Source organism: Heptranchias perlo, chromosome 28, assembly GCF_035084215.1.
Source record: "Heptranchias perlo isolate sHepPer1 chromosome 28, sHepPer1.hap1, whole genome shotgun sequence".
Taxonomy (NCBI): Eukaryota; Metazoa; Chordata; class Chondrichthyes; order Hexanchiformes; family Hexanchidae; genus Heptranchias; species Heptranchias perlo.
Genome location: NC_090352.1, coordinates 13,232,130 through 13,255,988, shown reverse-complemented (window position 1 = coordinate 13,255,988; position 23,859 = coordinate 13,232,130). Strand labels below are relative to the sequence as shown.

The 23,859-nt window shown below is 46.1% G+C and overlaps 1 protein-coding gene across 1 annotated transcript in view; it reads left to right on the top strand.

Moving 5' to 3' along the window:
• LOC137344857 (septin-4-like) overlaps window positions 1–23,859 on the top strand; it is a 56,660-nt gene that overhangs the window by 27,998 nt on the left and 4,803 nt on the right. The window contains exons 8-9 of the mRNA XM_068008067.1: window positions 2,510–2,606; window positions 4,692–4,854. Of these exons, the coding sequence (XP_067864168.1) occupies window positions 2,510–2,606; window positions 4,692–4,854 (260 nt within the window). The remainder of the gene's footprint in view (window positions 1–2,509; window positions 2,607–4,691; window positions 4,855–23,859) is intronic.

The following is a 23,859-nucleotide window of genomic DNA, read 5'->3' as shown; positions in this document are numbered from 1 at the left end:
GTGGCACAGCGCACGACCGGTTGGGGTGTGGCACAGCGCACGACCGGTTGGGGTGTGTCACAGCGCACGACCGGTTGGGGTGTGTCACAGCGCACGACCGGTTGGGGTGTGTCACAGCGCACGACCGGTTGGGGTGTGTCACAGCGCACGACCGGTTGGGGTGTGTCACAGTGCACGACCGGTTGGGGTGTGTCACAGTGCACGACCGGTTGGGGTGTGTCACAGTGCACGACCGGTTGGCGTGTGGCACAGTGCACGACCGGTTGGGGTGTGGCACAGTGCACGACCGGTTGGCGTGTGGCACAGTGCACGATCGGCTGGGGTGTGGCACAGTGCACGACCGGTTGGGGTGTGGCACAGTGCACGACCGGCTGGGGTGTGTCACAGTGCATGACCGGTTGGGGTGTGTCACAGTGCACGACCGGTTGGGGTGTGGCACAGTGCACGACCGGTTGGGGTGTGTCACAGTGCACGACCGGTTGGGGTGTGGCACAGTGCACGACCGGTTGGGGTGTGTCACAGTGCACGACCGGTTGGGGTGTGGCACAGTGCACGACCGGTTGGGGTGTGTCACAGTGCACGACCGGTTGGGGTGTAGCACAGTGCACGACCGGTTGGGGTGTGGCACAGTGCACGACCGGTTGGGGTGTGGCACAGTGCACGACCGGTTGGGGTGTGGCACAGTGCACGACCGGTTGGGGTGTGGCACAGTGCACGACCGGTTGGGGTGTGTCACAGTGCACGACCGGTTGGGGTGTGGCACAGTGCACGACCGGTTGGGGTGTGTCACAGTGCACGACCGGTTGGGGTGTGTCACAGTGCACGACCGGTTGGGGTGTGTCACAGTGCACGACCGGTTGGGGTGTGTCACAGTGCACGACCGGTTGGGGTGTGTCACAGTGCACGACCGGTTGGGGTGTGTCACAGTGCACGACCGGTTGGGGTGTGTCACAGTGCACGACCGGTTGGGGTGTGGCACAGTGCACGACCGGTTGGGGTGTGGCACAGTGCACGACCGGTTGGGGTGTGTCACAGTGCACGACCGGTTGGGGTGTGGCACAGTGCACGACCGGTTGGGGTGTGGCACAGTGCACGACCGGTTGGGGTGTGGCACAGTGCACGACCGGTTGGGGTGTGGCACAGTGCACGACCGGTTGGGGTGTGGCACAGTGCACGACCGGTTGGGGTGTGGCACAGTGCACGACCGGTTGGGGTGTGGCACAGTGCACGACCGGTTGGGGTGTGGCACAGTGCACGATCGGTTGGGGTGTGGCACAGTGCACGACCAGATGGGGCGTGGCACAGTGCACGATCGGTTGGGGGGGCAGCATATGGCATTGAATGGTTAGTGGAATGGTATGGCATTGGTTAAGATGTGGCAGGTGCAGCATTGGTTTTTGGTTGGGATACGATAGGTTATGGTATTAGTTACAGTGTGGCATGTCACCCTCATTGGGAAACTAATGTCCTGTGGTATATCTGGTGAACTGTTAGAAGACAAGGGGAGTGAGATTCCTCGTGTTAATTTATTTTCCTGAAAGAGCTGGTGTGAATACAGAATGGAAATTTCATCTCTAGATGAAAATAAATGGATACTCAGCTAATTGCAATCCCCATGCAGGGATCGCCAGGGATCCATCAGGCACTGTCAGTCACCTTTGTCAGCTGTAACTGCACATGCTGTGATGGATTGGCTAGAGGATTTCTCAGGTAGGGATAAGTGAGGTGTGAAAGTAGCACTACTCTCCATGGCTGTGGATGGGAGCTGGAGAGAAACTCTATTTTTCTCAACTGAGAACTCACCCCGTCTTGGACATCTGCTCGATGTTGAGGTCACATGGGTCTAGATTTGAGCCTCAAAAAGAAAGATGAGGAAGCCTCACCAAAAGAGTTAGTGTGCATTTGCAGGATGATCAAGTGTGGCAGCGAACAGGGGCTCAAATGCAGCTGAGGCTGAGATAGTCTCCATGAGGAAACACCAGTAGGGCACAACCCTCGCATAAGGTGAAATTGGGTAAGTTTGCAACGTGGAGAGAATCAGAAAATTGAACGGAGATTTATTGCCAGGCTCTGTTGGTGACATCAGGGCTGACAGCTCATGCAGTGTGCCACAGTCCTGCTTCCCCAGTGTTGTTCTATGCTCTGGAATTGCAACCCTTGATGACTACAACCATCCACCTCCCATTCAGTGTGTCAGTACTTTAAAAGAAGCTCTTTGGGAGATAAAGCTCCTCAAAGATTTTTTTCACTAGATTTTTCCGGAATCATGGAACGATCACAAGATATCTCAAATAATTGGAACATGAGTGTTTATCAAAATAACAGATATGGTTTCTGTATGTTCTGTGTACAATGTTCATTAATCTCAGTCTCGGACTCAATTCGAGAGAGTGCTGCTCAGTACCCAATGCTGAAGATACTTTGGGTTCTGCTTCCAGAGAGATTATTCAAAGAGATGCATTAATCTCAGTTGTTTTATTTTTATCTGGCCTTTAATTTTCTGATCTAGGACAGCATCCCATTCACTGTGATTGGTAGCAACACTGTGGTTGAAGCCAAAGGAAGAAGAGTTCGGGGGCGACAGTATCCCTGGGGTATTGTAGAAGGTAATGCAGAATCACATATCTTTTCTAATATTTGTTGAATCTAAACTGTGTCTTGCTCCTCCGGTTAAAGGGGAAAAAAAGTGAGATTTGCCTGGATCAAAGTTTTTTAAGCACCCACATCGGGCACCTCAAAAGTTCAAAAACAGACATGTGATCTGTTTGTGAAAACAATGTTAAATACCTGGTTTTGTAAAATAATGGCTTACTAAAAAAATGGAAATTGAAGACAAAAAAGTAGATTGTCCTCCATTCATTGGATGCTGCTCCATTTGGTTGAACATTTCATATTAATATGAAGGTGGGTAGTTTTATTTTGGTCAACATGATGTCTTACACACACCATGTTTGAACGACTGCAAGCCAAAATATTGATGAATTTATACCTGCCTGCAGAGTTTCTGATTGTCCAATATAAATGCACACTCTCGCCCCACAGGAACATATCCCACTTTTCCAAGTCCAGAGAGTTTGGCACAAGTTGGCAGATCTGAGGCTTAGGGGGATCTAAAGCCTTGTGGGAAGAATCCCGACCCCTCATGACAGGTCTAGCCCTCCAGGTTCCATCACTGATCCAGGCTGGCTAGGAAATCGTCAATCGTGCCTGGAGTACTGCAGACCTGCCCGATTCAGGTGTCAGATTACAATTGGCCTAACAGGGTTGACTTGATCCTGAGCTTCTGTCAACAGGCATATCATCTTGGAGCCACCTTGACCCCTGCTTACCTACGTTCCTCTCCCCAAGTTGGTCAACTGTAGAACACAAGTGTGAAACCTCGTGTGGTGGGCAGGTACCAGGAGCTCCTCATAAATGGCAAAACAAGCCTATCCCTTTTTCAAAAGTCATCCCCATGTACCTAAAAATTCTTTTTTTTTGGTTGTTTTTCTCTTTATTTGGTTCAAGTCCTTAACGAGGGTCAGTTGCAAAACTGGGCACATCATCAGAGGAATACTGGTTCGTTAGGTTTTTCCATGCAAGAATCTTCCCTCAGTTTGATTTTCTCATCAAATGATGTTCCAATTGTTTTGCACATTGAAGACATCTGTGCCCCAGAAGCTGTATAGTAAACTGCAGATCCCAGTCCCTAATACATGTACATGTGCCTAGCACACCTCTGTCTCGTTCCAGATTTTGCACTTTGCTACAGATGTAAAATAATGAAACACAAAGAAAGTCATTTTCTGCTGGTTTGACATTGATAATCTGGCCTTTCTCCAAGATAAGGAGCTGGGGATTTATGAGCGGCCACCAATCTATAGAAACTCCCCCCTGCCATTCGCCTCTACCAGATCTCAACGTGCGCCTATTTAGACCAATTCTTTACAGGGAGCAACTGAACAGTGGCTTTAAAGAGAGGCCAGGTTAAATACTGCTTGTTCCATCTTAGCAGCTAAACAGCAGGCTCCAGAGCCCAGACTATCCATGAGTAATGTCATGGGGCAAAGCACTGCACTGTCCTACCAACCTGCTATAAAAGGGGAGACCTTTGCCCCATGCAGGCAAAAAATAGACCAAAGACCAGCACACGTTTTTAGTCTGAACTCCCATTATGATAAAGATTGTCTCACATGAAACATGTGGGTAAAAAAAGGCCCATTTTGAGTTTAGGATCTGATGAGTGTCTAATCTTCCCCAGTGGCAATTTGATAGCATTCTTTCCTCTGAATCATAAGTTTGTGGGTTCAAGCCCCACTCTGGGACTTGAGCATATAACCTGGGCTGACGCTACATGCAGTACTGAGGGAGAGCTGCTTTGTTGGAGGTGCTGCCCTTTGGATGAGATGCTAAACTGAGGCCTTGCCTGCCTGTTCAGATGGATGTTAAAGAGTCCATGGCGCCATTTAAAGAACAGATGAACGATCTCCTGGTGTCCTAATCAACGTTCCTCCCTCAACAACACCATCAAAACCAAATTAACTGGTCACAGGAAGTGAGACCTTGCTGTATGCAAATTGTTGCATTTGCCCACATAACAAAAGTGACTGCACGTCAAGGTAATTCATTGTATGTGAAGTGTTTTGGGACATCCTAAGTTATGTGATAGTATTATAACCACAAGTTCTTCATTCTTTCTATCCTCTTTGCAGTGGAGAATCCTGCTCACTGTGACTTTGTGAGGTTACGAAACATGTTGATCCGAACACATATGCAGGACCTGAAAGATGTGACACGTGATGTACACTATGAAAACTACCGAGCACAATGCATCCAGAGCATGACCAGGATGGTGGTGAAAGAGCGAAACAGGAAGTAAGTGCATTTACCTTTACCTAGCTAGAATGAGGTTAGTTGTTAATACATCACAGCTAAAATACACATCACATGTGTGTGTATGATAGTGTAGTGGTTATGATACTGGACTGGCAACCCTGAGTTCACATCCCACCATGACAAGATGTGAAATTGAATTCAATAAATCTGATCATTTGTGGGCTAGCACTGGAAAAAATGACAATGAAAGCTGCTGGATTGTTGTAAAAACCCAACTTGTTCACTAATGCCCTTCAGGGAAGAAAATTTGACACCATGCCTGGTCTGGCCTACACACAACTCCAATCCCACACTATGTAATTGATTCTTGATGCACTTCGGCAATAAAGGCTGATTATCAGTGTCGCCCACATCCTGAGAACCAATAAAATAAACACAATGATATTTTTGCTGTCTGTATGATACCTTACCTCTTGCTTTGAAAACATGGTAAAATGTTTTTGCAATCAGGAGGGCAAAAAGGGGATATGAGATTGCTTTGGCAGATCAGGCAAAGGTGAATCCAAAGAGCTTCTACAAATACATAAAGGGCAAAAGGGTAACTAGGGAGAGAGTAGGGCCTCTTAAGGATCAACAAGGTCATCTATGTGCGGAACCACAAGAGATGGGTGAGATCCTGAATGAATATTTCACATCGGTATTTACGGTTGAGAAAGGCATGGATGTTAGGGAACTTGGGGAAATAAATAGTGATGTCTTGAGGAGTGTACATATTACAGAGAGGGAGGTGCTGGAAGTCTTAACGCGCATCAAGGTAGATAAATCTCCGGGACCTGATGAAATGTATCCCAGGACGTTATGGGAGGTTAGGGAGGAAATTGCGGGTCCCCTAGCAGAGATATTTGAATCATCCACCGCTACAGGTGAGGTGCCTGAAGATTGGAGGGTAGCAAATGTTGTGCCTTTGTTTAAGAAGGGCGGCAGGGAAAAGCCTGGGAACTACAGACCAGTGAGCCTGACATCTGTAGTGGGTAAGTTGTTAGAGGGTATTCTGAGGGACAGAATCTACAGGCATTTGGAGAGGCAGGGACTAATTAGGAACAGTCAGCATGGTTTTGTGAGAGGAAAATCATGTCTCACGAATTTGATTGAGTTTTTTGAAGGGGTAACCAAGAAGATAGATGAGGGCTGTGCAGTAGACGTGGTCTACATGGACTTCAGCAAAGCATTTGACAAGGTACCGCATGGTAGGTTGTTACATAAGGTTAAATCTCATGGGATCCAAGGTGAGGTAGCCAATTGGATACAAAATTGGCTTGACGACAGAAGACAGAGGGTGGTTGTCGAGGGTTGTTTTTCAAACTGGATGCCTGTGTCCAGCGGTGTGCCTCAGGGATCGGTGCTGGGTCCGCTGTTATTTGTTATTTATATTAATGATTTGGATGAGAATTTAGGAGGCATGGTTAGTAAGTTTGCAGATGACACCAAGATTGGTGGCATTGTGGACAGTGAAGAAGGTTATCTAGGATTGCAACGGGATCTTGATAAATTGGGCCAGTGGGCCGATGAATGGCAGATGGAGTTTAATTTAGATAAATGTGAGGTGATGCATTTTGGTAGATCAAATCGGGCCAGGACCTACTCCGTTAATGGTAGGGCTTTGGGGAGAGTTATAGAACAAAGAGATCTAGGAGTACAGATTCATAGCTCCTTGAAAGTGGAGTCACAGGTGGATAGGGTGGTGAAGAAGGCATTCAGCATGCTTGGTTTCATTGGTCAGAACATTGAATGCAGGAGTTGGGATGTCTTGTTGAAGTTGTACAGGGCATTGGTGAGGCCACACTTGGAGTACTGTGTACAGTTCTGGTCACCCTATTATAGAAAGGATATTATTAAACTAGAAAGAGTGCAGAAAAGATTTACTAGGATGCTACCGGGACTTGATGGTTTGACTTACAGGGAGAGGTTAGACAGACTGGGACTTTATTCCCTGGAGAGTAGGAGGTTAAGGGGTGATCTTATAGAAGTCTATAAAATAATGAGGGGCATAGATAAGGTCGATAGTCAAAATCTGTTCCCAAAGGTAGGGGAGTCTATAACGAGGGGGCATAGATTTAAGGTGAGAGGGGAGAGATACAAAAGGGTCCAGAGGGGCAATTTTTTCACTCAAAGGGTGGTGAGTGTCTGGAACGAGCTGCCAGAGGCAGTAGTAGAGGCGGGTACAATTTTGTCTTTTAAAAAGCATTTGGACAGTTACATGGGTAAGATGGGTATCGAGGGATATGGGCCATGTGCAGGCAATTGGGACTAGCTTAGTGGTATAAACTGGGCGACATGGACATGTTGGGCCGAAGGGCCTGTTTCCATGTTGTAACTTCTATGATTCTATGATTCTATGATTCTATAATGCTAATGAAAGAGTGATTGGGTAATGAATCGGTTAGACCCTGGCTGTTCAACTCTTGGACCTGAATTCTAATCCAGCTGAAACTGCTGGGATAAAAATCCTCTGTCTCGTGACTCTAAGGTTGGTGTGTGAAATTAGTAAATTGTCAATCTCACTCAGAAGGCCACAGGATAGCTGATATGGGAAATAGAAAAATATCACACTAGTGCAGCTGGGGTTGCACTTCTGAGATTGGGGCTGAGTAGAAGGAACTATACCATAGTATATCTGACCTGGGATGCTGACATTCTGAGGGCTACATTTTCTACCCATTGTCTGTGAATGTCACACTGTTGCAGTAGGAACTATTGACTACAGTGTATCTTTGTGTAATGATGCAAAATAAATGCACCACGCCTCTCCACAATACTTAACTTAAACATGATCTTTTCTAACTCTTCCTCTAGCATATCTGACTTTCTGAGCCTCCCTAAAGTTTATGCAGCATTCTGCTTAAAAGTTTGACTGCGCTGACTTCTGTTTTTAAAAGGCTTGTGTCTTTCTCTCTCTCTTTCTACCTTTCTCTATATAGCCCCCTTTTCACAGACTAACAGGAATCAAAGGAATTTCCAACACAATGGGTGTTTTTGAATAGTCAGGCAAGCTAACCAATTGCTTATTATTTGGATTCTGGGGAAAATAACTTAGGTTTAGCAAGTAACCACCTTTCGTCTAGGTGCCTTTTTTTAAACTTGTAAAAATGCACTTTGCTAAAGGAAAACATTAAAAGTAATTTTTCTTTTCAAATCTTTTCTGTGGAAAAAATGGCCCAAAAATGCTGAAACATGACAGCCAGAACCATGGCAATTGGCACCAGAGACGGTATTAAGCAGTGTGATCCAACCAGGGGGTAGATAAACTTGGAATGCCCTTCAAGATGGCGTCATTGAAAAAAGAATGATGCACGAACTTTGTAGTCTGAGAATACAAAATAAATTTAAACAATCTTGATATGAGTTTGAAGGAAATTTCTCTCTATAGGGTCCCAGACTGGAGAGGTCCTGAACTGTTTTCTCTCCACAAACCCTCAGACAACAGGCAAGGTCCTAATCTGTTTCCTAACAGACATCTAAGAAACAGAAACTACACACTTTCTCCTGAGCAAGAAAGAAATCTTCTGCCATCAACGGGTGATGCGACAGCCTGACCCAGAACAGGTGGCTACATACAGCAGAGTGGGGAAGATCACCTGGCCACAAAGGCCATGGGTTATTTAAATTAGAACCGACTCTGGTTAACATTGAGCTGGAGGCTGAACCCGCTGGTTGGTCTGATTTGTGAGCAATGTGGGTGCAAAGACAGCAATAACAACTTGTATTTGTATAATGCCTTTCAATGTAGAAAAACATCCCCAGGTAATTTACGACCTCTCGTGCATTTCCCCCCACCCCCCCCCCCCCCGTTTGCCTCACACTTTGGAATTTTCTTCCTAAACCCCTCTGCCTCTCCACCTGCTCGCTTCCTCTAAAACCCACTTCTTTGGCTAAGCTTTTGGTCACTGATTCGTGTCCTTGATGTGTTCCTCCTGCATGATGTCAGTAATGTTCTTTACATATTTAGAGATTTAAGAAATGAGGTAGAATTAACTCTTCACTGACCCCCTCCCCCTCCCTGGTCACTGTCTCAGGCTGAACCAAACTGTTGGCAACCATGCCATCCTATTAGACTCCCAGCTAAGTATCCAATCTCCTATCCTCTCCATCAGAAGGATCACCTGTTCCAGCTTGATAACATTGCCCTGCCTCCGCCTCCCTGCCATTGGAAACCTCATCCATGCCTTTGTCATCTCCAGTCATGAATATCCTAATGCTTTCCCAACTTCCACCCTCCATAAACTTCAGCTCATCCAAAACTTTGCTGCCCGTAGGTTATGCTGCTCCCCATCACCCCTGTACTCACTGATTTTTGTTGGGTCACGATTCTCCACTGCTTCATTTAAAATTCTCATCCTTGTGTTTAAATCACTCCATGGCCTTAACCCTCCCTATCTCTGTAATCCCTCCCCCTGTTTGCCCCAGCGTCGGTAGCCTTACCTTCAGCTGCCTAAGCCCCACACTCTAGAATTCTCTACCTAAACCCCTCTGCCTCTCCACTTGCGCATTTCCTCTGAAACCAACCTTTTTGGCTAAGCTTTTGGTCACTCCTTCTTTGGCCCAGGGTCCATTTTTTTCCTTTTGCCTCCGTAAATTACCTTGGGATGTTTTTCTACGTTGAAGGTGTTATACAGATGCAAGTTGTTGTTGCCACTATTGCTACCTCTGCACCCACATTGGTCACAAATCAGCACAACCAGCGGGTTCACCCTCCACTTCAATGTTAACCAGTGTTGGTTCTCATTAAGTGACCAGATTGCAACTTGGACGTCCAGGCAATTGAATTACTTCCATGACTGCCGGCTGTGGTATTTCGCAAAGCTGCTACCTTAGCTCCAGATACCAATCCTCAACAGGACATGGTCCAAAGCATGGAACCGACCCTCCTGTTCCAGCATTCTTCTCGTGAGATGAAAAGCATCTCCAACCCCTCAAAGCCCCCCACCCCTCACAAGGTCTTTCTTAAGTCTTCTTCAATGTGATATCTTCAGTCATCGAAAGTCTTTCTCAATATGTAGTCAGCTTTAAGATAACCACTGTAATTGCTGTACTGAGCCTGGCACGACTGATGTAATTGCTGTACTGAGCCTGGCACGACTGAAACAATGCTGCTTCGCAGGGCCTCAACCCAACATCAGTACAAGCTCTAGCTGGTACCACAGCAGCCGTAGTGTTGCCCGAGAAAAAGAAGCCACGTGGCTTCAACCAAGGCAAGTTGCTACTTTGAAAAAGGACAAACAGACTCCCAGTCTTCCTGAGGAATGGATAGAGGATCAATCCACTACCAAGCACAGATTATCCGGTTATCCTTTCATACGATCTTTGTGGAACCTTGCAGCGCACAAACTGGCTGCCACTTTGGCCTACATAACAATGGTTACTGCCTTCAAATGTAATCCATTTCTTTGTAAAGCACTTTGGGATGTCCTCAGGACAGGATGAGGTCCTATATAAATGGGAGAGTCCCCCATCCAAGCATTCCCTTCGATGTCATAGCAGACATCTCATTTGTTGAATGGTTTGCCAAGATTGGGGTCTAGGGATAGACTGATTTTGTAATTGGTCATCTGGACTTCTGTGCCAGGTGTTAAACTGAGGCACTGTCTGCCTCAGATGGATGTAAATGATGTCTTGCACTATTCAAAGAGAACAGGGAGTTCTCCCAGTGTTCTGGCAAGATTCCTCCCTTAACCACCAAAAATAGAAGAATCTGATCGTTTATTCATTCACTGTCCGTGGGATCTTGCTGTGCACAAATTGGCTGCCGCGTTTGCCTCGATAACAACAGTGAATACACTTCAAAAGTAATTAATTGGCCGTAAAGCACTTTGGGATACCCTGAGGAAGTTCTATAAATGCAAGTTATTTCTTTAACAGAAAGAGGGGGCTTTCATTTGGATTAGATTCAGGCCCTAGCTCAGAGGTAAAGGGAAAAGTCACTGCACCATCCTACCATGCTGCCTGGTTACGTTTTTATTTTGAGTGGTGTGACCATCATCTGCTACTGTAAAATGATCCAAAAAACCAACAGAGGAAGATATTAATACAGTGACAATTTTAAAGTATATTCAGAGTCCAACTGAGAAATGAAGGGCATTTAGCATCAAAAAATGTTGACACTGTGAACATATACAGGCCAAAAATGAATCAGGACATCATGCAGATTGTGTCAACCTGCAGATCACGCTGTTTTTATTAATTTATTCGTTCATGGGATGTGGGCGTCGCTGGCGAGGCCGGCATTTATTGCCCATCCCTAATTGCCCTTGAGAAGGTGGTGGTGAGCCGCCTTCTTGAACCGCTGCAGTCCGTGTGGTGACGGTTCTCCCACAGTGCTGTTAGGAAGGGAGTTCCAGGATTTTGACCCAGCGACGATGAAGGAACGGCGATATATTTCCAAGTCGGGATGGTGTGTGACTTGGAGGGGAACGTGCAGGTGGTGTTGTTCCCATGTGCCTGCTGCTCTTGTCCTTCTAGGTGGTAGAGGTCGTGGGTTTGGGAGGTGCTGTCGAAGAAGCCTTGGCGAGTTGCTGCAGTGCATCCTGTGGATGGTACACACTGCAGCCACTGTGCGCCGGTGGTGAAGGGAGTGAATGTTTAGGGTGGTGGATGGAGTGCCAATCAAGCGGGCTGCTTTATCTTGGATGGTGTCGAGCTTCTTGAGTGTTGTTGGAGCTGCACTCATCCAGGCAAGTGGAGAGTATTCCATCACACTCCTGACTTGTGCCTTGTAGATGATGGAAAGGCTTCGGGGAGTCAGGAGGTGAGTCACTCGCCACAGAATACCCAGCCTCTGACCTGCTCTTGTAGCCACAGTATTTATATGGCTGGTCCAGTTAAGTTTCTGGTCAATGGTGACCCCCAGGATGTTGATGGTGGGGGATTCGGTGATGGTAATGCCGTTGAATGTCAAGGGGAGGTGGTTAGATTCTCTCTTGTTGGAGATGGTCATTGCCTGGCACTTGTCTGGCGTGAATGTTACTTGCCACTTATGAGCCCAAGCCTGGATGTTGTCCAGGTCTTGCTGCATGCGGGCTCGGACTGCTTCATTATTTGAGGGGTTGCGAATGGAACTGAACACTGTGCAATCATCAGCGAGCATCCCCATTTCTGACCTTCTGACCTGTACAAGCCTAGACAACAGACTAAAGCACTGAATCTCCATCCAGTCACATGGAGTGGATTTATTTACATTGGACAGACAAGAATACGTTATAGTCACAGACTACTTTCCTGAGCAGCACAAGACAGGGCTGTGATAGATGCAATGAGATCAGTATTCACAAAGCAATGTCTGTTCAGATAACCGTCCACAGTTCAGAATTCCAACACGTGCGCAGGACAGGGGAGTGCAGACACAACTGCATCCAGTCCTCACCACCTAATCCAGTGGATTAGTAGGGAAATCATTGCAGTCAGATACATGACCAAGAAAGCAAAGCACAGCAGTTGAGGTGTGTGCAACTGTCTTCTGCATCATGAGGGCACAATGTTAGAATGTTGCACATCACCCATGGAGCTCCTCGTGAATTGCAAGGTAAGACCAAACTCACCCAAGAATGAAAACTTGCTGCACTCAGAGGATCCAGAGATTGTTGGGAAGAAATTAGTGCAGAAATATAAACAGAAGACTTACAATGACCACAAGGCATGCAATTTACCCCCCACTGGCAATTGAATCTGTACGCAGAGTCCCAGAGATCATGTATGGTCTACACAAAGTATCATTCAATGAGAAACAGCACCTCAGTAGAGACAGACAATAAGAACATTTAACAAGACATCTGCCAGACATCAACGAGAAAACCAGACAAAGGAATGGTTGAAACAAATGTGGAAATACCAATGCAACAGGGCTAACCAGAGTGAAAACCAATCCACTGATTAATCTCGATGTGGAGATGCCGGTGATGGACTGGGGTTGACAATTGTAATCAATTTTACAACACCAAGTTACAGTCCAGCAATTTTATTTTAAATTCACAAGCTTTCGGAGGCTTCCTCCTTCCTCAGGTGAACGTTGTTGGAAATCGGGCACTTTGCATAATTTTGTCAGACTCCCCAACCTTTGCCAAGGAGTCTTTGCGGGAATGGGGGTGGGAGGAGGGAGGAGGGTCAGTGAGATTGGCTTCAGCAGTTGCGAAATGGGGCAAAATTTTTCCAACAACGTTCACCTGAGGAAGGAGGAAGCCTCCGAAAGCTTGTGAATTTAAAATAAAATTGCTGGACTATAACTTGGTGTTGTAAAATTGTTTACAACTGATTAATCTCAACAGCCTGCCAGAAGTGACCCTGTTTGGAGATCTCCCAGAGTTGTCAAGAAACCAGAAGATTTGATTGAAACGTGCTGATAGAAAATGACTGGTACAGACTCTGCTCAATAGTGAAGAGCCCGCAACCCCTCCTCTCAATAGTATATTGGCTGAGAGTTTGTTAGTTTAATCCTGTACTTAAAATGTAGTTAGATAAAAGGCAAGAAAAGATGAAATGTGTGTGGGGTAAAGTGATGACAGACACACAAAACTGGTTTGAATGTTCCAGTTAATCTTTTACTTCAGAACGACAGAACACTTTGTGAACGTAAATATAGAAACAGTCAAGAACTCTAATGCAGCATCCTAAAGAAACGCAATGTTATTTGGACATTTGAAATCCATTATTACTAATGTTCTCGAACTATTCAAAGACTATAAAAGGGGCAATGTAGTGTGAACAAAAGAATGCAGCACCATCTAGTGGGAGCAGTTATTAGCACACAATAGCTTCCCGTTCTGGCTGGGATTTTCTGCTTCAACATAGTCCCGGCATATCTGAGCTGTGGCAGGAGGTCCATTCACCCCTGGCCTACGCTCCCGACCCTGGCTGATTTTCTGGGATCGGGCACTTTGCATAATTTTGTCAGACTCCCCAACCTTTGCCAAGGAGTCTTTACGGGGGTGGGGGTGGGAGGAGGGTCAGTGAGATTGGCTTCAGCAGTTGCGAAATGGGGCAAAATTTTAACAACATTTTATATTATAAAGATTTTTTAAAATCCATTATTTTAGAATTCATCACTCTGTGATCATTGCACAAACTTTCCATTCTTTCAGATCTAAATATTACCCCTTCCCCTACTGCCATTGCAACACTGGATGTCGGGGATAAACAGGTATCCTCAACACCCAACATTTCTACGGCAGAAAATACATCGGTTGCTGTATTCCTGTTATTTGGGTAGCATCTCTTGGACTGGTTTCGATCGCCTGAGGGGGTTGGAAAGGAATTTTCCAGAATATTTTTTCCCTTATTGGCCCCAGATATTTTCTCTTTTTTTGCCTTTCCCATGAGATTACACGGCGGGGGGTAGGTAGGGGGAGGGAAGGAAGTGTTTAGTCACGATGCTTTGGCCATCGTGGTGTGGGGCAGGCTTGATGGACCAGCAGGTCTTTTTCTGCCCATCAATTTCATATGTTCAGATTACAGTACACCTGCCTACGTGACCAGATGTATTGAATGTCCTTTGTCGCTTCTGGCAGAAAATCCTGGAAGTGTCTGGGGAAGTGTCTGGGGAAGTGTCTGGGGAAGTGTCTGGGGAAGTGGGGAGCCTGGGGAGTGGCTCGCAAAGAGGTTTCCACCTGTGCCCACTCCAGTTACACCAGGGGCCTACTGTTCTTGAAAATGCATCGTCTGCTATCTTAGAGTCAATTTAGTTCCACAATAGACATGAAGGAAAGAAATAAAGAAAGAACTTGTATTTATATAGCACCTTTCACGACCTCAGGATGTTCCAGAGCGCTTTACAGCCAATGAGGTACTTTTGAAGCATAGTCACTGTTGTAACATAGGGAAATGCGACAGTCGATTTGCACACAGCAAGATCCCACAAACAACAATGAGATAAGTGATCAGCTAATCTGTTTTGGTGGCATTGGTTGATGAATAAATGTTGGTCAGGACACCGGAGATAACTCCCCTGCGCATTTTCGAATATTGTGTGGGATCTTTTACATCCGCCTGAGAGGGCAGACAGGGCTTCAGTTTAACATTTCATCTGAAAGATGGTACCTCTGACAGTGCAGCACTCCCTCAGTAGAGTGTCAGCTTAGATTATGTGCTCAAATCCTGGAGCTGGGCTTGAACTCCCAACCTTCTGACTCAAAGGTGAGAGTAGTAATACTGAGCCAATATATATAAATCCAACTAAAGGTGGGAGATTAAAAACTGGGCTATACTTGAATGTAAGTGATAGGGTGAGCCAGATAGACTTCTCATTCCTACTGTTTTGTGTTCTAAAAGGAAAATAAGCAGCCAAACTATACTTGACATGGACTCTAGATGAACGAGGAATTCCAGAAGCACATGGGAAGCATCTGTAATGTCAAACCTCATTAAATAGGTAATATTGTGAATAGACAAATGACACAAACCAATGGTTCCCCCAGACTTATTAAACAAGGGCGAAAATGACTCTTGAACCAATCCATCGAAAATGAAAGGAATTAGTAACAAGTTGTAAATCTATTGTTGCATGGTAAAGGTTATTCTTCCTCTCTACAAGTTCTAGGTTTTAGTGCTAAATCGGTAGTTTAGAGAGAGATCCTCCTCATATCTGTAGGCTGTTGCTTAGATACTAAAGGGCTAGTGAAGATTTAGTGTGAAAGGTAGGGAGGTGCGTCTAACAATCCCGGGCTTTATAAATAGACATAGAGAACAAAAGCAAGGAAGTGATGATGAACCTTTATAAAACACTGGTTCGGCCACAACTGGAGTATTGTGTCCAATTCTGGGCACCGCACTTTAGGAAGGATGTGAAGGCCTTGGAGAGGGTGCAGAAAAGATTTACCAGAATGGTGCCAGGGATGAGGGACTTCAGTTACGTGGATAGACTGGAGAAGCTGGGGTTGTTCTCCTTAGAGCAGAGAAGGTTGAGAGGAGATTTGATAGAAGTGTTCAAAATCATGAGGGGTCTAGACAGAGAGAAACTGTTCCCATTGGAGAACCAGAGGACACAGATTTAAGGTGATTGGCAAGAGAACCAAAGGCGACATGAGGAAAAACTTTTTTACGCAGCGAATGGTTATAATCTGGAATGCGCTGCCTGAAAGGGTGGTGGAGGCAGATTCAATCGTGGCTTTCAAAAAGGAATTGGATAAGTACTTGAAAGAAAAATTTGTAGGTGGGGAAAGGGCAGGGGAGTGGGACTAGCTGGATTGCTCTTGCATAGAGCCAGCACAGAATCGATGGGCCAAATGGCCTCCTTCCGTGCTGTAACCTTTCTATGACTCTATGATTCTGTTTATTATCGAACCCTTTCCTATATTTGGGTTTATGCTGAATCCCCCATTTATATGGAATGGATTTGGCAATAACAGGACAACTGGGCAGATTTGTTTGTACACAGTTGTCCAGGGGTCAGGAGTGCACAAGCACAGGAACTAAATAGTCACATTTTCTCCCAGAGCAAGCCAGGGCATGCCTGCAGTCAGATGCAAATGGCAAATCACAGGTTTCGCTGCCTTCAGTGATGTAGTTGCCTTTAGAGGTAACCCTGTAATGTAATGTAACATTTATAAGCATTGAGGCACATCATGACAATACCTTTCTGAGTACAGTGCTGTTGTTTGGGCTCCGGGAGAGCTATGAGGCTGTGCGTATTGGAGAAACCCACCATGTTAGTGAGAGGGCGGGGGGAAGATTTTCTAAAATGATACCAGTGCTGAAAGGGTTAAATTATGAGGACAGGTTGTGTAAACTTGGTTGAAGGGCTGATCCAATTGAGGTCTTTAAAATGAGGAAGGGATTTGATAGGGTAGATACAGAGAAACTCTTTCTTCTGACAGGAGAACCCAGAATAAAGGGGCATAATCTTAAAATTAGAGCTCGTGCAATCACTTTTTCACACAACGGATAGTGGAAATCTGGAACTCTCTCCCTCAAAAGGCTGTTGGGTCAATTGAAATTTAAAATGGAGATGGATATATTTTTGTTAGGCTATCAAGGGATATGGAGTTGAGGTACAGATCAGTCATGATATCCTTGAACGGCGGAGGGGCTGAATGGCCTGCTCCTGTTCCTATACCTGAATGAATTCTACACCCTCAGTCCAGAAAGAGAGAGATTTGGGGCCAACTCCAATGGAGCTGTCAGCGTCTGTCCCAGTTATACTGAGGCCAGCCTATCTCCGAGATTTACTATGAGGAGTGAAAAAAAAATGTCTCGTGACCTAGTGAATTGAAACATGTTGAAATCTATATTAAGAATTTAAATTAAATTAAAAATGTTTTTGGTTCTATTGCAGGTTGAGCTAGGTTGAGTCCCCTACAAATCAAGTCATTTTCAGACCTGTATTACTCAAGATCCTATAGTCATTTCAGCCTGTCTTTCTTAAAACCACCAATAAACAAGACAAATTAAAGCTATAAGAGAGTTTTGTAGTCCCTTAGTTATCTATTAATGCTCGGTTGATCTGGATCAAACATTAACACCTGTTTTACCACATGGAAAAGCAGGATTGCAGGATTTAATCCACTTTATTTAGTGCCAAGTCAGACTCTGAAAAAGAATGTCACCTCCTTAAACAAGACCTTGACCAATCCCTTGTGGTAAGATGGAAAAAGTAACACATCCATCTCTTCGTATTACCGAGCTATTTTGTGGGAACTGGACCTGAAAATAGACACTTTGATCTTGTGATGTCCCCTGCAGGTGACTTAAAACACAAAAAGCAGAGAAGGCAGAGAGCATCCTTGTTGAAGCACCCATCTAACTTTAACCGAGATGCCCATTCCATGGGAACAGGAGGCAGCCATTCAGCCCCTTGAGCCTGTTCTGCCATTTAATTAGATCATAGCTGATTTACCCACCATTGATCCATATCCCCTGATACCCTTACCTGATAAAAATCTGTCGATCTCAGTCTTGAAAATTTCAATTGACCCAGCATCCACAGCCTTTTGGGGGAGAGACTTCCAGATTTCCACTAATCTTTGGCTGAAAAAGTGCTTCTTGATTTCACTCCTGAGTGGCCTAGCTCTAATTTTAAGACTGTGCCCCCTTGTTCCGGATTTCCCCACCGTAGGAAATAACTTCTCTGTATCTACTCTGTCGCATCCTTTATCATTTTAAACACCTCAATTAGTTCACCCATCAATCTCAATGGCTCAGTGGGTAGCACTCTTGCTTCTGAATCAGTAAGGCTATGAGTTCAAGTCTTGCTCTAGAGACTTGAGGACATAATCTAGGCTGACACTCCAGTGCAGTACTGAGGGAGTGCAGCACCGCTGATGGAGATGTCGTATTTTCAGAGGAGATGTTAAACCGAGGTCCTGCCTGCCCACTCGTGGATGTATAAGATCCATGGCACTATTTCGAACAACAGCAGGGGAACTCTTCCTGGCCAATATTTATCCCTCAACCAACACCAATAAAACACATTGTCTGGTCATTATCATATTGCTGTTTGCAGGACCTTGCTGTGCGCAGATCGGCTGCCGCATTTTCTATATTACAACAGTGAATACACTTCAAAAAGTACTTTGATGGCTGTAAAGTGTTTTGGGACATCCTGAGGTTGCGAAAGGCAGTTTTTTAATGCAGGTCTTTCTTAGAATTATAGAATCATAGAATGGTTACAGCACAGAAGGAGGCCATTCGGCTCATCGAGCCCGTACCGGCTCTTTGTAAGAGCAATCCAGTTGGTCCCATTCCCCCGCTCTTTCCCCATAGACATGCAGATTTTTTCCCTTCAAGTATTTATTCAATTCCTTTTTGAAAGCCATGATTGAATTTGCTTCCACCACCCTTTCAGGCAGTGCATTCCAGATCATAACTACTCGCTGCGTAAAAATGTTTTCCCTCCTGTCACCTTTGGTTCTTTTGCCAATCACCTTAAATCTGTGTCCTCTGGTTCTCGACCCTTCCGCCAATGGGAACAGTTTCTCTTTATTTACTTTATCTAAACCCTTCATGATTTTGAACACTTCTATCAAATCTCCTCTTAACCATCTCTGCTGTAAGGAGAACAACCCCAGCTTCTCCAGTCTATCCACGTAACTGAAGCCCCTCATCCCTGGAACCATTCTAGTAAATCTTTTCTGCACCGTCTCTAATGCCTTCACATCCTTCCTAAAGTGCGGTGCCCAGAATTGGACACAGTTGTGGCTGAATCAGTGTTTTATAAAGGTTCAACATAACTTCCTTGATTTTGTACGCTATGCCTTTATTTATAAAGCCCAGAATCCCATATGCTTTTTAACCACTTTCTCAACCTGTCCTACCATCAAAGATTTGTGCACATATACCCCCAGGTCTCCCTGTTCCTGCAGCCCCTTTAGAATTGTACCATTTCGTTTATATTGCCTCTCCTCATTCTTCCTGCCAACATGTATCACTTCGCACTTCTCTGCGTTAAATTTCATCTGCCATGTGTCCACCCATTCCACCAGCCTGTCTTTATCCTCTTGAAGTCTATTACTATTCCCCTCACTTTACTACACTTCCAAGTTTTGTGTCATCTGCAAATTTGGAAATTGTGCCCTGTACACCCAAGTCCAGGTGATTAATATATATATCAAAAAAAGCAGTGGTCCTAGTACCGACCCCTGGGGAACACCACTGTATACCTTCCTCCAGTCCGAAAAACAACCGTTCACCACTACTCTCTGTTTCCTGTCACTTAGCCAATTTCGTATCCATGCTGCCACTGTCCCTTTTATTCCATGGACTTCAGTTTTGCTGACAAGCCTATTATGTGGCACTTTATCAAACACCTTTTGAAAGTCCATATACACCACATCAACCACATTGCCCTCACCAAGCCTCTCTGTTAAACCTCATCAAAAAACTCAATCAAGTTTGTTGAACACGATTTGCCTTTAACAAATCCATGCAGGCATTTTTCTTTTTTTAAACTCAAGGGAATACAACCCAAGTTTACGCAACTTGTCCTCAAAATTTAACCCTTTTAGCCCCTGTATCATTTTGGTAAATCTGCACTCTCCCCTCCCTAAGGCCAGTATATCCTTCCTGAGGAGTGGTGCTCAGAACTGCACCAATGGGGCCTGATCAAGGCTCTGTACAACTGAAGCATAACTTCCATTTGTATTCCAGCCCTCTGGAGATAAAGGCCAACATTCTATTAGCCTTTTAGTTACTTTTTGTACCTATGCACTAGCTTTTAGTGCTTTGTTTACCTGGACACCCAAATCCCTTTGCTCCTCCACAGTTTCTAGTCTCTCGCCATTTAGAAAATACTCTGATCTATCTTTCTTGGATCCAAATTGGATGACCTCACACTTCCCCACATTGAACTCCATCTGCCACAATTTTAGCAGGTGGAGTTCACCTCACTTAATCTGTCAACACAATCTCGTGCTCTCATCTACACAACTTACTTTTCCACCTAAACAGTGTCAGTGTTCAACTCTCTATTCCTTCATCCAAATTATTGATATATATGGTGAAAAGCCGAGGCTCCAGTACAGATCCCTAGTGAAACACTACTTGTCACATTCCGTCAATCAGAGTACATTCCCTTTATCCCTGCTCTCTCTCTCCTACCTCCCATCCAATTTTCAACCCGTGTCCTAAGGTGACCTCGAATTCCATGTGCACTCGTTCTCGCTATTAATGTCTTGTGCGGAACCTTATCAGATGCTTTCTGGAAGTCCATATAGACAACATCCATAGACCCTCCCCGACCACCTTGTTAGAGACCTCCTGAAAAAACCCAACTAGATTAGTCAGACATGACCTACCCTTCCAGTGGGTCAGGAGAATTTAAGGACATTTTGGGATTTAAGAAACTCAGGAGGGTTTGTGACTTCTGTTGGGAAAGATTCTCACAGCTCAATTTATCACTTTTATACCAACAATAAATGATTTGCAATGAGACTGCAGATCAGATATTCATAGAAACATTTAATTTTTCAATAGCTTTCCAATTTAATTAATTCCCAATGAGAAGTTTTGAATAAAATCTCCAATAAATAAAATTCAGATTAATTAAATACCATCAATTAAAATCTTCAATTAATAAAAGCTAAAATAATTAAGACCTCCAATAAATAAGAAATAAACAAACCATCCAATGGTTCTTGCTTCTCTTACCATGCTTAAATTCAGTTCTTTTATTCCAAAATCAATTGTTTTTCTGACTTTCACTTCAACCCTCTGAGATAAAGATAATCTCAGAACGAAAACTGAATCAGCTGCAAATACTCAGCAAGTCAGGTAGCGTCTTTCTCCAGAGACTCTTCTGTTTCTTAGTAGTCAGTCAGTCGACCTTTCAGGTCTAAAGACCTTTCTTCAGGACTAAGCATATAACAGATTTTCAGTATGTGCAGCTCCATCCATCTGGGTTCTCGGGGTGGTCAGCTCCATCCGTCTGGGTTCTCGGGGTGGTCAGCTCCATCCGTCTGGGTTCTCGGGGTGGTCAGCTCCATCTGTCTGGGTTCTCGGGGTGGTCAGCTCCATCCGTCTGGGTTCTCGGGGTGGTCAGCTCCATCCGTCTGGGTTCTCGGGGTGGTCAGCTCCATCCGTCTGGGTTCTCGGGGTGGTCAGCTCCATCTGTCTGGGTTCTCGGGGTGGTCAGCTCCATCCGTCTGGGTTCTCGGGGTGGTCAGCTCCATCCGTCTGGGTTCTCGGGGTGGTCAGCTCCATCCGTCTGGGTTCTCGGGGTGGTCAGCTCCATCCGACTGGGTTCTCGGGGTGGTCAGCTCCATCCGTCTGGGTTCTCGGGGTGGTCAGCTCCATCTGTCTGGGTTCTCGCTGGGGTCACCTCCATCCATCTGGGTTCACCTCCATCCATCTGGGTTCTTGGGAGGGGGTCACCTCCATCCGTCTTCTTGGAGTGGTCACCTCCACCGGTCTGGGTTCCCGGGGTGGTCACCTCTATCCGCCTGGGTCCTCAGATGGTGACCTCCATTAAACTGGGTTCACAGGGTGGTCACATCATTCAGGCAGTCACCTCCATCGTGCTGGGTTCTCGAGTAGTCACTGTGATCGGGCTGGGTTCTCGGACAGTTAGCTCCATCGTGCTGGGTTCTCGAGCGGTCACCGCGATCGGGCTGGGTTCTCGAGCAGTCACCGCGATTGTGCTGGGTTCTCGAGCGGGCACCGCGATCGGGCTGAGTTCTCGAGCGGGCACCGCGATCGGGCTGGGTTCTCGAGCGGGCACCGCGATCGGGCTGGGTTCTCGAGCGGTCGCCGCGATCGGGCTGGGTTCTCGAGCGGACGCCGCGATCGGGCTGGGTTCTCGAGCGGTCGCCGCGATCGGGCTGGGTTCTCGAGCGGACGCCGCGATCGGGCTGGGTTCTCGAGCGGTCGCCACGATCGGGCTGGGTTCTCGAGCGGTCGCCGTGATCGGGCTGGGTTCTCGAACGGTCGCCGCGATCGGGCTGTGTTCTCGAGCGGACGCCGCGATCGGGCTGGGTTCTCGAGCGGTCACCGCGATCGGGCTGTGTTCTCGAGCCGACGCCGCGATCGGGCTGGGTTCTCGAGCGGACGCTGCGATCGGGCTGGGCTCTCGAGCGGACGCCGCGATCGGGCTGGGCTCTTGAGCGGACGCCGCGATCGGGCTGGGTTCGCGAGCGGTCGCCGCGATCGGGCTGGGTTCTCGAGCGGACGCCGCGATCGGGCTGGGTTCTCGAGCGGACGCCGCGATCGGGCTGGGTTCTCGAGCGGACGCCGCGATCGGGCTGGGTTCTCGAGCGGACGCCGCGATCGGGCTGGGTTCTCGAGCGGACGCCGCGATCGGGCTGGGTTCTCGAGCGGACGCCGCGATCGGGCTGGGTTCTCGAGCGGACGCCGCGATCGGGCTGGGTTCTCGAGCAGACACCGCGATCGGGCTGGGTTCTCGAGCAGACACCACGACCGGGCTGGGTTCTCGAGTAGACACCATGATCGGGCTGGGTTTACTGTCCCAGACTTGCTCCTTTCTTATTCATACATATTTTTCTTATTACTCCTCTATTTCAGGTCTCCAGCACCAGAACTTTTTATTTCAACAATGTACCATCTCTCAACTCATTGAGTTACTTGTCCTCATATTTTGACTTTTTGTTTCAGATCCATTCATTTTTCTCACCCTGAGTTCTTTCCTGCTTTAGTGTTAAAAAGCACCTTCCTATCAGTTTTTGTAGCTCCTTTCTGTCTTTCAGTTAGGGGGGGGGCCCATTTAGATCTCTGTGTGCCTTCGGCACCTCCTCTTTCCACTGTGTAATCCTGACTCTAATCTCCTCCTCTTTGCCTTTAGCTGAGTTTTATCTGCTTCACCAGTTTTGGAGCAATTTCTGTGCTCATTAATGAGGGGAATGCTAGCACCGAGGAACAGAGCACTTTGTCATTTCAGTCAATGCATTCCTAGCGCTCCATAAATCTATCCTCCCCAAAATATTCCTCAGCCCCAACATCAGAAGAGTGCCCCCTACTTCACCAGTGATATTTTTTCATTTCCAACACCAGCCAGCAGTTCCTATACACACTCTCAATAAGATTAACGATACGAGCTAAATTGGAATGTTAATTCATTTAAAATGCTTCACTGACACAGACTTGCTTTATTGGATTCAGTGCATTATGGATAGCACGGCTATATGATAATTTGAGAATAAATAAATGGGCTTTCAGACCATTTTCCTGAGGGATCTGGAGGTATATGTGCACAAATCGTTGAAGGTGGCAGGGCAGGTTGAGAAAGCGGTTTAAAAAAGCATACGGGATCCTGGGCTTTATAAATAGAGGTATAGAGTACAAAAGTATGGAAGTCATGATGAACCTTTATAAAACACTGGTTTGGCCACAACTGGAGTATTGTGTCCAGTTCTGGGCACTGCACTTCAGGAAAGATGTGAAGGCCTTAGAGAGGGTGCAGAAGAGATTTACTAGAATGATTCCAGGGATGAGGGACTTCAGTTACGTGGATAGACTGGAGAAGCTGGGATTGTTCTCCTTGGAACAGAGACAGTTACAAGGAGATTTGATAGAGGTATTCAAAATCATGAAGGGTCTAGGCAGAGTAGATAGAGA